The 15054-nt window shown below is 29.9% G+C and overlaps 1 protein-coding gene and 1 pseudogene across 1 annotated transcript; one reads left to right on the top strand and one right to left on the bottom strand.

The window, feature by feature from the left end:
* Positions 1-3646: 3646 nt before the first annotated feature.
* Positions 3647-5072, bottom strand: LOC132932853 (uncharacterized; annotated as a pseudogene).
* A 118-nt stretch (positions 5073-5190) lies between these two features.
* On the top strand, positions 5191-6162 carry LOC132937390 (uncharacterized). The gene is made up of 3 exons (XM_061004209.1): positions 5191-5300; positions 5421-5773; positions 5921-6162. Exons 1-3 carry the CDS (start codon positions 5275-5277, stop codon positions 6058-6060), a joined length of 519 nt encoding a protein of 172 aa, XP_060860192.1. The 5' UTR covers positions 5191-5274; the 3' UTR covers positions 6061-6162.
* Positions 6163-15054: the final 8892 nt, after the last annotated feature.

The raw sequence follows: 15054 nt of genomic DNA, 5'->3' as shown, positions 1-15054 counted from the left end.
ATGTGATAGATCTGCTCAACCCATGGGTTGAGCAGAGGTGTATAGATGTATACGGGTTGAGCAAACGGGTTTCGCGGGTTGAGCCATCAGGTATAGGGTTGAGCCAGCAGGCTGGGGTTCCAGAACTCTCTTTTTTATCCTACTAATATGTATCATTCTCTGGATAGACCAATACTTATGATAAGTGATCTTGAAAGCATGGATTTTCGCTATTTAGACTCATTTGGTGATACTGTGGAAATTCAGAATGATGGTGTTTCCAATGAAGGTAATAATTTATATCACACTGCATTGATGGTGCCAGTATCAGGCACTGGCATTAATACTCATGAAATTGATCAGACTGAATTAGACTATAATAGTATAATTAACAACTCAAATCTTCAAATGAAAAATATGACTGTGAATGAAGTTTCTATAATATCTGAATCTCATGATGCCCCGTATGAACCAGATGAAATAGAATTTAATGAAAGTTTTAGTGATGACAATGTAGTTGGAAGAAGTGGCCGTAAAAAACCTAAAAAAGGTACTACTAGAAAAGTTTTAAAAAACTACTTAATAAATGGAACAGGAAAAAGTCTAAAACCCAACCCATGTGCAAAACTGTGTCAAAATAAATGTTCAAAAAAGTTTAATGAATCACAAAGAGGATATTTTTAAATTTTTTTGGGAATTAGATCATGAACGGAGAAGAGATTATTTACTGTCATGTATGAAACAAGTACAAATAAAAAGAAAAAGGTCAATTGGTGCAAGTAGAAGATCAGTGACTTATGAATATTTTTTAAAACATAATTCTATTGAAGTTCAAGTATGCCAGCAGTTTCTTCTTAAGACATTAGATGTCCCTCAAAAACTTTTAAGATATACACATTTGAATAAGTCACCTGTGAACACTGCTAAAAAAGATAGACGTGGTTATAATACTCCTCGAAATAAAACAAGTCCTGAACAGTTACAAATAGTGGATAAATTTATCAGGTGTTTACCTGCTGTTTCATCACACTATTGTCGCAATAAATCAAACAAAAAATACCTACCAACTGAGTTTAGAAATATTGCAAATTTATACTTAATTTATAAAGACTATTGTACAAAAAAAAATGAATTTCCTATTTCATCTTTAGTTTTTCGTCGGTTTTTTAAAACTAAATACTCTATTGGCTTCCATTTACCAAAGAAAGACAAATGTAAGATTTGTGAAAAAAAAAATGAAAATGTAAATGTAAATAACAATGAAGAAGAGATTCAAAAATATAATAGTCATATAAATTTAAAAGAAAAAGCTAAAGCTATGTTTTTGAGTGATCAGAAGAAAACCGAGTCAGACAAGAGCTTTTTGTGCATCAGTTTTGATTTGGAAAAAGTTTTAAATACGCCTTATGGCAATAATATTAATTTTTATTACAGCCGTAAGTACTCTCAATATAATTTAACAGTATATGAATCTGTTACAAAAAGAGTAGTATGTTATCTTTGGGGGGAAGGAGATGCTAACAGAGGTTGCAATGAAATAGCCACTTGTATGTATGATTACTTAATGGATATAGACAAAAAAAAATCCATTAAAACTATTGCACTCTATTGTGATTCCTGATGTGGTCAAAATAAGAACCATGTCATGATTGGAATGTTGAACAAATTTATTAATACAGCAAACTATGTGACTTCAGTCAAAATCACTTATTTGGTACCAGGGCATACCTATATGCCTGTTGACGCGATTCATTCTACTATTGACAATTTTTTAAAAAACAGAACTGTTTGGGCACCATCAGAGTGGCCTACTCTGATAGCCAATTCAAGAAAAAATCCTGGTCCACTTGAAGTAAAAGTGATGAAGTTCAATGATTTCTTTGACTGGAAGACATTTACTAGTTCAGTTATGGGAAAGACCTTAATGACTGATAATAAAAAAGTTGTTAAAATCACAAAAATGAAAAGTGTTCAGTTCACTAAAGGAGAAGGAATACAGGTGTTTTTTGATTATGATGAACAATTTGAAAATATTATGATTCAACATTCTCCTAGAATGTAAACAAGAAATTATACCAACAAGGTTCCATGATGAGTACAAAAATTTAAGCCATGACAAAAATATTTTGGATATGTTAACAGAAACTGATGAGGAAGATGATGTTTTAGAAGAAAAAGACTGACTTTGAAATAAGAAAATATTAAAAAATATGATAGATTTATGTTACAGTTATACAGTTTTATTGCAATTCATTTATTAAAACTAAGTTTTAAGTATTACATTTTATATTTTAATCCCCTAATCTAATAAGTACTTTTTATTTTATGTCTGTATAATCTGTTTACTCTTTTGAATTGTGATATTGTTATTTTTGTTTTATTAATATTACTATAATATTTATAAGTTAAATGTGTTAATAATACCTACATGACCTACAGATGATTTATATAATTCACTACACATTTTAACATAATATAATCAAAAGACTGGTATTAGTTAGGTACAATTGTATTTAATTGCAAAATATATATTATAACTAAGTATTAATTAGATTTAATTTCCTATTAATAATATTATGAACTTACTAAAAAGACTTTAATTGTGATAATATTGTTATTTTAGTATTTTACTTTTACTTACTTTAAAAATAAAACCAAAAAGACTTGGAAGCCTGTTATATTTCTTACAATATACCTAATTATGTTTAAATTCTATGTCCGATTTTATATTACAGGTAAATATTAGAGTAGAGTTTAATAGCAAAGTTATTTTTTGAATTTCTCAGTATATTTTGAGAAAATAGAGAAGATCATAATATTATTATGAATACATACCAAGCTATGGTTACCTTTGCATATCTGTCTAAGTTGAGGGTAATTAATACCAAAAAGTAACAAATAATACAAATTATATACAAATAATATGGTCAATAGACAAACAACCATCATATCCATCATATTAATATTTACGAAGGGGGGGGGGATATGAAAGATAAAGAATATTATGAAAAATAAAAATTTACTTATAATTAATTGAGTTACACAATAACTCATTTAATAACTTTGAAACTATAATAATATAACATTTCAACGAAGTGCGTTAAAAGACTAGTGTAAGCGCCATGCATTAATCAACACGACAAAAAGTTATTTGTAAGCGCCGAAAGTGAAAAGTGTAAGCACCATTGAGCTATATTCGAACATTTATTTTATTGTAAGCGACATAAGTTACACAATATTAAAAATATTATTTTTATTTCGTTATTGTATTTTCGAAATAATTTTTTTATAACTACACATATAATTTTAATGAAAATCCGTCAGAAATTCGATTTTTAAAGTGTTTTTTTTTAGTTCTTGTAAAATAATGAAAATGTCGCTTACGACCTTTTACCTAATAGGGCTCGATATGATTAGTAAATTGTTTATGATTAGATACTCATTAATTAGAATGAATGTTTGTTAATCATAATATAACAAATGATATAATATTTAAAATCTCCTATAGCATTATAGACCAATAATAAGTGTGCTTAGTTAAATTACTATAATACGAATAAGTAATATCCATTTTTATGTCACATGGTTACCGTTTTACTAAAGGTCGAGTAACCATGCTTCAATCAAACTTTGAATATACTTATAGACTGTAAAATAATTCCTTTTGCTAACCAGGAAAATGACTAATTAGATTTTCATATTTGTATATCCTAACCACATAGTCGATAATACATTTTGTGTATATGACATCTGTGTGTGGATCGTGGGCATGAGTTACTTTATGTTTCTTTTTACATATCAAATTATGACCTTCGGTAAGGTTAAGTATCCTTCCCGATTTATCATAATACCCTACTTCTACTTCGAAAATTAGTTCCTTAGGTTCTACTCTTTCTAGTTGTAAATAGAATTGTTGATTTAAATGTTTGTCGTAACAACGCAAATTTAATAATGGAAATTCTGTTAATCCTAACCTTTTTAGTATGATTTTGTCCGAACTCCCGCCCCATGCTACTATTATATTAATCTTGTTGTCTCGCATTATATAGTTCTTTATGTTACATTTAGGCTATATACTGGTGCTTTCAAACTTTGATTGAGTTGATCTATACAGATGTCTCTCATCTCCGTTTTTGTCCTAAAGATTCGTGCTAAGGCTGTTCGGGCCACTAATATTTCCTTGTCTCTCATTGGTCTTATTTCCTGGTCTTTTGGTAAATATAACGGTCTTACTTCCAATTTTCTTATTTTAAAACGGTCCAGACTATTTGAGATAGCACCTGATATCAGTACCATACTAGTCTTGTGGATGTTGGTGAATTCGAAATCTATGATTACGAATTTGTGAGTATTTTTTCTATATATAACATGAACATTTTTATATTAATTACATTAATTAATTATTTACTAATTACATTATAACTTGTTATACTTGTTCAAATCAATAATTTCAATTATTTATTATTGATGGTAATTTAGTACCTGTATTTAATTTACTTGTACCTGCTATTTCTTTACTTAGCATAATTTTGTTTTCAATTATCTCGTTATCTTCATACGACTTACATTGCATTACCGGTCCTTGTAACTCGTATGAATGTGGGTTATCTCTGTTTATTGTTTCATACATTTGTTGTGTATAAAATTTACTTTTACTAATAGGTTCATTTATTTGTATTGCCCTACTAGTACGGGGTCTTTTCAACACATTAGTGTAACGATACATTATATATATTACTAATATTAAAATTAATATAAATAAAATCAATCCTAACAAAGCATAAGACATATAATATTTAGTATCTTCTGCATTTCCACTCTGCCTATCCGTTTCCTTATCTATCATTGATTGGATGTCACTCAGGGCCAGTAAAGTTGTACCGGTCTGTGTTTAAACATTGATTAGCTAATCGGCGATCAAATGTTAATCCTTGATTAAATCTCCGAGTGTTGTACGGTTGGCGATCTAGGTGTGATTAGTTAATCACTGATCAAAACATGGTGTTCTTGTTTTTATACCATATTTTCATTATTTTTCATTACAGTTGGTACTCATTCATGCGGTACACTGTCTTATCACCAATCATAATCATGTTATCATTGTAATATGAAATAATAAATAATAATATTATATTATTATATTATATTATTTAAAATGTATATTCATATTATAACGTACATTACGAATATAAAATGGACACTTCAAGTAAACTGAAACGTTCAGCTAACTTTTAGGCATCTGAAACTGATTTTTTAGTATCGCTTGTGAAGAAGCACAAATCAGTAATAGAATGTATGAAAACCGATACCGTAAATGCAAAGTAAGAGGATACAATTATTTATTAAAATACTACTTTGTTAATTTATCTTTCAATATTCTAATCTAATTATTGCATAATATTCAAACTGCTATTACCTTATTTTATTTTAATTTTGAAAAGAATGAAAAAAGAAGCATGGATCATTATTCAAGATGAGTATAATAGCCAGTCCATTGAAAATCTCCGTACGGCACTAATCTTGAAAAATAAATATAACAACGTCAAGCAAGTAGTAAAAAAGCATTGTGCCGATGAAAGGGTATTCCGTCGGGGCACTGGAGGTGGACCAACTAGATTGTTTCCTGAATCATCAACTGCTACGACAGTAGGAGAAATGTTACAAACTAAGATGACAGGTGAACCTACAGTTTTTGATTCAGACTATGTTAATGATACGTGGGAAACTAATCTGATGGAAAATGAAAACAATGACTGTTTTAATGATGAACAAATTATAACTGTCAATTTTGAAGGTATGTTAAATAACACTAGTGTTATTAAAACATTTACCTTTGGTTAATAACTCATAAGATTAACAATTAAACATAAATTTGAATAATATTATGTGTATACAATTATTGTGGTATTCATTATATTGTAATATTATTATTTATAAATAGACCCAGAGGAAAGTGAATCAGTATGCACACCGCATATATCAGCATATTTAAAATCTACACCACCTTTAATAGCCACTAGTACTTCTGCAGCTTCAGGGGGTATGCATTTTTTTAATAAATTATACATTAAAACATGTTAGGTAACACTAGAACTGTTAAAAAATTAACAATTGGTATATAATTCATAAGAATACCAAATATAGATCATAATAAATTTGTCTGCATTATTTTGAAATATTGTTCTTTTGTAATAGAACCATATAACAGTGAAGAAGTAAACAATAAATCCATATCTACGAAAAAAGATTGGAAAACCTACACACCAGCAGACTTAAAATCTAAGTCATCTTTAACAGCCAGTAGTGCTTCAGCAGCTGGTATGAACATTTTTATTATATAATGATATCGTCTAGCAAAAGGTTAGGTTTATTATTTTAGATTCTGAGTGGAGCAATTAATATATTGATTTTACAATGATGTGTTTTTATTTTATTTTAATTTGTGTCTATGTACACAACAAGTATTCAAAATAATAATTTGATTTTTAACTTCAGTGACTTTTTCTGGTGGGAATCCAAATTTAGGTGATTTGAGAATTCAAAATTGAAAAAAAATTGAATGTGGAGGGGGGGGGGGTGCAAATTTGGTTTTCTGCCAGGGGCGCTACTGGTTCTTGCTACGGCCCTGCCTGCGAGTACGACGGTGTTATATAGAAAATATTATTGTCGCCTCAGCACATTATTGCTTCGCTGGCCTGACCTATGTCAATAATTTACAATTTAAAATATTCCCACCTATATTACATATATATTAAATAATATTATTTTGACGACTGTCTGCAATATACGACAGCATAAAATAGTCGTTATTAGAGTATAGTTTTTTTTTGGTGTTTTAGTACAAACAAAAAGTTCATCATCGTGGATTTCGAATTCTCGATGCTCGATAGGACAAGCATTGTACTTGTTTCTGGAGCAATGTCGAACAGTCTAGACCGGTTTAGGACAATCAAGATTGAAGGGAAACCCTTACTTCTTACGAAAACTCAACAGGTCAAGCCAATGAGCGAAACAGACGTAATTAGAGCTATCCGTGAAGTATGTAGAATCTTTAAGAAGAAAGAAGAACTATTATTTTCAATTTTAAAAACAATGAAGGACAGCATAAATTCGAAAAAATTACTTTAACGATAAAAAGTATAAAAAAGTATTTAGATAAGGGGAAGGAAGAACAAATAGTAGTATTTTGGAACGGTAGTACGGATAAAGAAGTCATGACAAGACTAGGTTTAGGAAAATATACTATGTTAGAACTAACAAGTTTCGATGTATATAACAATCGCGTTTTCTATCTTCAATTAAAAATAATGAGTACAAAACAAATTATAGTCCAAGAAGAGATAGGCTATGCCGACAAAAGCGGCCGTTTATTGAATCTAACTGAGACGCACAAATTAGTATGTAATCGGGATCACCCGATAACATACGCGCATGACCCGTGCACGGACGTGATATTGACTAAATGTTTATTTGATAGATAAATGCGCGCGTGTAGGCAAAAGCATAATGAGGTAACCGTTTATATAAGAGTAAATTACAAGTAATCATGTAGTTTATATTAAAAAAAAAAAAAAAAACAACACAAATCCTATAATACATACATTTTTTCAGACTAATGTATGTACTAATGGGCGTATGTTCCGCTCACGGCGTTGAAAAATATACCAACGAAATGTTAACTACGCAAGCCGGCCTGTATTTTGAAAATCAAGGTCCGATGAAAATAATAACAACACAGTGGAACATAGTAGCTTCTTACGATATTTCACACTTTTACGAAAGGAAAAATGTAATAGACGAATATATGGGGGCAACGTATAAATTGTGTATTTATCTAAAATACCGGAATATCATCCAAACCAATTGTGAGACTATTTATTCATTAACTAAATCAGTTGCATTTATCGCAGAGGAAAAAAGAAATATAATATATGAAACAATAGGCCGCTCACGTATCACAAAAAGGGGTTTCTCGTTTAAAATGATAGCAAAGGCAGCCCAGATTCTGTTCAGGTTATGCGACAAATTCTGCGTTCTACACCAAAACGCTAATGTAAAAAAACTTATAGATACAAATACCTCTGAAGTAAACGACGTAGGAAAACAACTAAGGATTATCAAGCTCGAGGACGAGCATGAGAAGGGGCCAGCTGTTTTAATTGATTTAAGCGATGCTATTCATCAGCTAGCGAATATGACACAAACGAACTGAACATAAAGAGCTATTTAGCTTATCATTTTTTTCAGACGAACCTCGTCTTACAATTATATTTATCTGAGACCACTATGTTGTTCGACGTCATACAAGCAGCTAAGGTAGGGTTAGTTCATCCCAGTCGAATGAGTGCACCGGAACTACTAAAACAATTCATGGTCATTAAAATAGGGTTACCCAGTGGGACGGATCTACCCATGGAACTAAATGTAAATAACGTAGAAGAGATGATGCCTCTCTCAGACATTACAATATATTATTCAGACGAAAAAATTGTATTTATTATAACTGTACCTTTAGTATATCAACATGAATTAACTCTTTTTCAGCTTATACCAATACCAGTTTGTGACCAAAATAATTGTTTATATGTAAAACCTAATCATAAGTATTTAGCAATAAGTAGGTCAAAAGAATTGTATTCCACTTATGACGAAATCGATAGAAGTCAATGTAAACATGCCAATGATTTCCTCATGTGTCCTGAAATATATCCTTTACATCCTAGAAGCGTACGCCCTGTATGCGAGGTACTTCTACTACAAGATCCGAAGGAAGTTCCGGAAAGTTGCGAGATAATGCATGTCCAGTTACAAACAAATCTATTTCATAAGTTAAAATTCAAGAATGAATGGATTTGCGCTACTCCAGGTGAAACCATATTTATGACATGCGATCACGACAAGTGAAGCAAGAATCACTTCTTAGAGGGAATAGGAATTTTGTCAATTAACGAAACGTGTGGAGCATACGCAACTTGAGACATATTGATTCCACACAAGATGGAAACGGACAACGAATACGTCGATTTCATACCAAATGCCAAAATGAGGGAATCCATGGAAGCATACATTGGTTTAACCAATAACATTTTAAAAAACAAACACGTACGAACAAATCAAATGTTCGACTTAAATATAGTGGCAAAATCTACATCGGAGATAAAAGAAAAAATATCACGGGACGTCGGAACAGAAGAAATCAAAAACAGTAAAACCAAACATGACTATTTACTATATGTAATTAGTGCAATAACGATTGTCAGTCTTATCCTGTTCATGGCAAGTTGCATAGAACAATTACCTTGGTGCGCCCACACGCCCTACACCACAAACGCACGCAAGCAGTCTCGGACAAGAAACAGGAGTTGTCCGACTTCCGATTTACGAGCAACCCGAGATAACCGAGAACCAACAGGCAACCCTCAGTTCCAGACATTCGCCGAGAAACGAAATCCAGCATGAAACGTTAATACCCAGGAGCACGGCATATTCTGTGTACCCAGCGTATCTTTATGATACGGAATATCATTCTTACAAGGAAGGGATGTAGTAAACCGCCGTTTCAGCAGGAAAACGGCGTTCCAAAGTCCAGGCGGCTAGATCAACATCACGCCACCTGCACACGGAAAAAAATAATTTTGTTATAGTAAATAGTTGGAAATATTTTAGGTGGCCTAACATCATACATTGTTACACTGCCCATAACATATTGGTTAGGAGTGCTAAAAGTAAATTGTTGGCTTAATATGGTTAGCACAACAATAGTGTATGGTAAGACAAAAAATCTAACCATAATAAAGTGTTCGAACAACCATATAAAATGGTTGTCATTGTTTGGTTCGTACAACTTTAACCTTTTGCCGAGTCAACCATAAGATAATGTTGGAACAACCAATTTTTCTATTCTTGACTATTATGACAATATAAGTTTAAATATAACCTGCGATAATAATTGAACAACACACGAAACCCAAAGCGGAATACCCGATTTCTCTGCCACTACCCCACTTCGTCACGATACAATATTATCATACATACGAATTATTGCGCCAAGTGAGTTGTGACAACATCGGCCGTGCTGTATGCCTGTATTACCGACTTAACTGTTCGAGTGTTTCGAGTATACGAGTACGTAGTAACTATACGATAATTATTATAGTCACAGCCGTTTAACGTTTTAAGTTTTCACTCGACATATTTTTATATGATATTGAAGTTTTGATGATTTGGTGTTGTGTTATTAATTTGTGATAGTTTTAAAATTGTATCTACTGACTAGTCACTATACTATTGTACTGTTACAAATGGATCAATTCGTTTTTGATATTTTAACGGATTTACATATACCGGAACAAATTATTCAAGAATTTAAAGGTGAGTTTTATACTTAATTTGGTAAGCATTTAAATTATCATATTTTTTAGGTAGGTAAAAAATCCGAAAACCTTTTATTAAACACGTGTTTGGGTAGGTAATAGGTAGATATTTAATCTATTGATTGCTTGATCTGATTCTCCATTTTTAGTTTTCATAGGCTACGCTATAGTATTCCATTGATAGAACTTCATGACGTATTTACCGTGTGTCCTAGGTACTGATCTAGAAGTTAAATTTGATTTTAAATATTTAATGAATTATAGATCAACTAATTGATGAAGAAAGTTTCAAAAGTTTGACAGAATCTATGGTCAAAGAACTAGTTCCTCAAATGGGATCACGCTCTAAAATTTTTAAAAAAATTGAAGAATTAAAATCTACTAGCAGAAATTTGTACAATGGACAAAATACTTTTAGTGATCAAGATCCAGATCAAGTATTACCTCACTTATAAAATTCCTTTAACTTTGAGAATATTATAATAATTATAATTATTTACCTACTTATAATCAACATTTTTTTTAAATAATAGGCCTTAACAAATTCTATGTTAAACATTGGTTCAACTGAAATATATGATTTTCCAATTGTACCGAATAGTTTCAATAACCATGTTAGTGTAATCAATGCAAATACAACTCCTAATAATATACTTCATAATATGGACTTTGGACATAATTCATCATTAATAGACAATATGGTGACTCCTAGTGTTACAACTCAAATCCAGTCAAATACTATGGATAATACTAATGTATGAATTTTACCTTTCTGTCATAAGAAAATTCTTAATTTAATATAGGTACATATTTTATTTGTTATCAGGCCATCGAAGCAAAAGACTTAAAAGATATTCTTATGAAATATCATGATGGAACAATTATTTTAGAAAATTATGAAAGTCATAATGAGCTTAATAGCTCCATGAGAAATAAATTAAGTCATTTACTAATTAACCATTATTTTAGCAACAATGCAGAAAAAAAAATATTGACAGATACATTAAAGAAGTTATATCAAGCTATAGCATTCCTCTTCCCTAATGAAATTAAAGAAACATATTATACCGCCTACAAAAAATTATCAAATAAACTTACTCCTGCTCGTGGGAAATTATGGGATAAATACTGTAATATGCGAAGGGAAATCAGAAATAGCACAAAGCAATCGGATGGTATAAGAAATGATTTGAATACAATAGGCCAAGAACAGTTAACCATAAACAATAAAGGTATCCATACTAGTATGATTGAGATTTAGGTACTTAATGAAATAATTATTTACAATTTTTTGAAGTTAAAAACCATATTTTATTTCCTTACTATTTGAACTTGCTGAATATTTGTTTTTATTTTCTTATATTGATTCTTAAAGCTATTTGAAGAAGATATATTGTGGTTAAAGAATAATATTGCTCCATGGGACCTAGTGAATACAAAATGGAAAAATACATTTCAAACAAGATTTAATTCTTTGGTTAACGGAGTAGAAAACAATTCTTACCTAACTGATTATCCTGCACTTCAAAGTTCACTTGGGTTCACTTTGGTTAGAATAAAATATAAATAATTGTATTCATAATTTTAATAATATTGTTCGTTTAGGGTACCTACCTAATGGCCTATTAACATTATAATATTGTACATTAATTAAGTAGGTACCTACATAATTATAGATTGAATTGGATTTTGAAGAAATATACCCAGGAAATAACCTTGCATTGTACAATAAGTTTGAAGTATTCAAAAATAAACTGCCAAGTTTTGTAACATCAAGGAAGTTGACCAACAAGTTGATGTAATCCAGAACTCTTTTGAATTTGGTAAGTTTATACTAAATTAATAAAAATTAAAACAAATCATAGCATTTTCAATGCTAATATTTAATTACATATTATACTTAAAAATTGTTTATAGGAAATGTTGTGACTATTGCTGCTCTTAAAATTTTTGTTCAGTTATTTAAACCAGTTACTGTGTCAAAACGAACAAACACTGGGAGTTCAAAAACAAGTTATTTCAGACCATCTAAACTTGAAATACAGCAGTCATTTATATACTACATCAGTGTAAGAAAAAAATATATAAAAATTATATGAAAAATAATATATGCATAAAATATTAAATGAATTTGTTTTTTACAGAATGTATAGCAGTTAAAAGAAGTTGATGATGCCAAATCAAATAGGGCCTATGAAATAGGACAAAAATTGCAACCATACATGACATTTGTTGAAACTGGTGATGGGCAAGTGATCTCTTTTTATGTTGTAATTAACAAATACTTTTACAAGGTCGAAAGTGCGCTAAAAGCAGTAGATATTTGCTTCAATTTTTTTTTTTTCATTTCATTTGAATTATACCCCTGAATGTGAACAAATATGGGACTTCATTCAAAAATATATGTATAATATTGAAACTAAATATGACAAAAATGTTCAATCTGTCAATAGTATGATCAACGATTTAAATAACTGTTAGTTCATATCCAAGTTTTATTTTCACTATTCTATTTAATTATTTATATGTTATTTAAAAATTAAGATACAAACATTTTATTTTGTTAAAGTTTTGTTAAAAATTATTCAGTTTTTATTAAATATTTTTTAAACTACTATCATGCCTGATTGTTTTGTTTGTTCTAATAATTTTAATTGCCCCATAGATTTATTGAGGCATATAAAGTTATTTCATTGTTTTGATAAAATAGCTGAGTATAAGTGTTTAGAAGTGAACTGTCATAGAATTTATAGTTTATTTGATTCATTTAGTAAACACTGTAAAGGTCATAATTTTGTTCATCAACAACCATTGGATAATATAGCTGCACCATATAATGTACCATTGAATTTGAATCTTAATACTAATAATGATAATAGTTTAAGTTTTAGTGTGCTAGATGACCATTCTGAAATAGCTGATGATCAGGAAATAACTGTAGCTAAGTTTAAAAAAATAGTCACAGGGGATGCAATAACATTAATGTCAAAATGGTATGATGAATCAGTTGTACCAAGAAACAAAGTTCAAACGCTTATTAATGATGTAAATTCTTTTAATGAAAATTGCTTACAAACATTAAAAACTAAAGTCTTACATAGTCTAAAAAACCATGAAAATGATTGTAATTCACTAATCAAAATATCTGAAATGTTTGATGTAGTTAGTAATCCCTTTATAAACCTACAATCCGAGTATTATAAGCGTATGCAATTGTTAGAAAATATGGGCCTTTATATAATACCTATTGAAATTACTATTGGCAGTAAATATAAAGAAGTTATGAAGGATGGTAATATTTTGGTTGAAACTGTTAATGTAAATATTTGTTTTATTTCATTAAGATCTGTCTTTAAAGTTTTTTTTGAACAATCTAATGTTTTAAAAACTATTTTGAAATATTTTGATGATTTGATGTCTGAGAGTGAAGACATTATTTCTAGCTATATACAAAGTGAAGTTTGGAAGGAGAAATGCCGTAATAATCCTGGCAAAATAGTTATACCTTTCTTTTTATATTTTGATGAGTATGAGACTGCTAACCCACTTGGATCTCATGCTGGGAAAAAAAAATAGGAGCTGTTTATGTGTATTTTGGATCATGATTCCCTCTAGAATTTAGTTCATGCTTAAACTATATTTTTCTTGCCCAACTTTTTAACGCTAATGACAAGAAAACATTTAGGAACAAAATTATTTTTAACCAATTAATTGCCGAAATTAACTATTTACAAAGTAACGGTATAAATTTAACTATTGAAAATAAAAGTATAACTGTATTCTTCTGTTTAGCCTTAATTCTTGGTGACAATTTGGGTATACATTCAATTTTAGGATTTAGTGAGAGTTTCATGGAAAATTTTCCATGTCGGTTCTGTAAATGTTCTAAATTTGATTGTAACTATTCAGTAATTTGTAACAACAGTAAATTAAGAGATGAGGAAAATTATTTACAAGACTTGTTAACTGATAATGTATCTGCAACAGGCATTAGAGAGGCATGTGTATGGAATCAAATTAATGGGTTTCATGCAGTTTATAATTATTCTGTAGATTTAATGCACGACGTTTTGGAAGGTGTATGTTCGTACGATATTTCTAATATATTATATGAATTTATTCTAAATTTTAAATATTTTTCTTTAGAAACTTTAAACAATCGCATTCAGTGTTATAATTATGGTGCTCTTGAAATTCAAAATAAACCAGTTAATTTCCATTGATGTTTTGAAAAAAAAAAAAAATTTAAAATGTCTGCTATTGAAATGTTGTGTTTTAGCCGGCATTTAGGTGTAATGATAGGTGACTTAGTCCCTGTTGATTCTGAAACATCTGTAGGTGCATAATACTACCTATAGTCTTCAGAATATTATGTTGTGCATAAACTACACCTCTACCGATACATAATATTAATAATAATAAAAATAAAATAACCACCAACATAATAACTATGTCAGGACAACCATAATATATTGAAGCTGTAACTATTTTGTATTGTTAGATACACTATATGAGACCCTATAAAATAATAGAACTAACCTAATTATTATGTTAGGAGAACCATAATACATTGTAGCTGTAACTATTTTGTATGGTTAGATACACTATATGGGGCCCTATAAAATAATATAACTAACCTAATTATTATGTTAGGAGAACCATAGTACAATGTAGCTGTAACTATTTTGTATGGTTAGATACA

This window comes from Metopolophium dirhodum, chromosome 1, assembly GCF_019925205.1.
Source record: "Metopolophium dirhodum isolate CAU chromosome 1, ASM1992520v1, whole genome shotgun sequence".
NCBI lineage: Eukaryota > Metazoa > Arthropoda > Insecta > Hemiptera > Aphididae > Metopolophium > Metopolophium dirhodum.
Note: the sequence above shows the minus strand (reverse complement) of the source record. Positions and strands in the feature narration are given on the sequence as shown.

What these genes read in the sequence shown, in the direction of transcription:
- LOC132937390 (XM_061004209.1), top strand. Translation starts at nt 5,275, where the DNA reads ATGAAAACCGATACCGTAAATGCAAA. An exon ending in ACCGATACCGTAAATGCAAA is followed by an intron (nt 5,301 to 5,420) that starts GTAAGAGGATAC and finishes AATTTTGAAAAG; the next exon opens with AATGAAAAAAGAAGCATGGA. An exon ending in TATAACTGTCAATTTTGAAG is followed by an intron (nt 5,774 to 5,920) that starts GTATGTTAAATA and finishes ATTTATAAATAG; the next exon opens with ACCCAGAGGAAAGTGAATCA.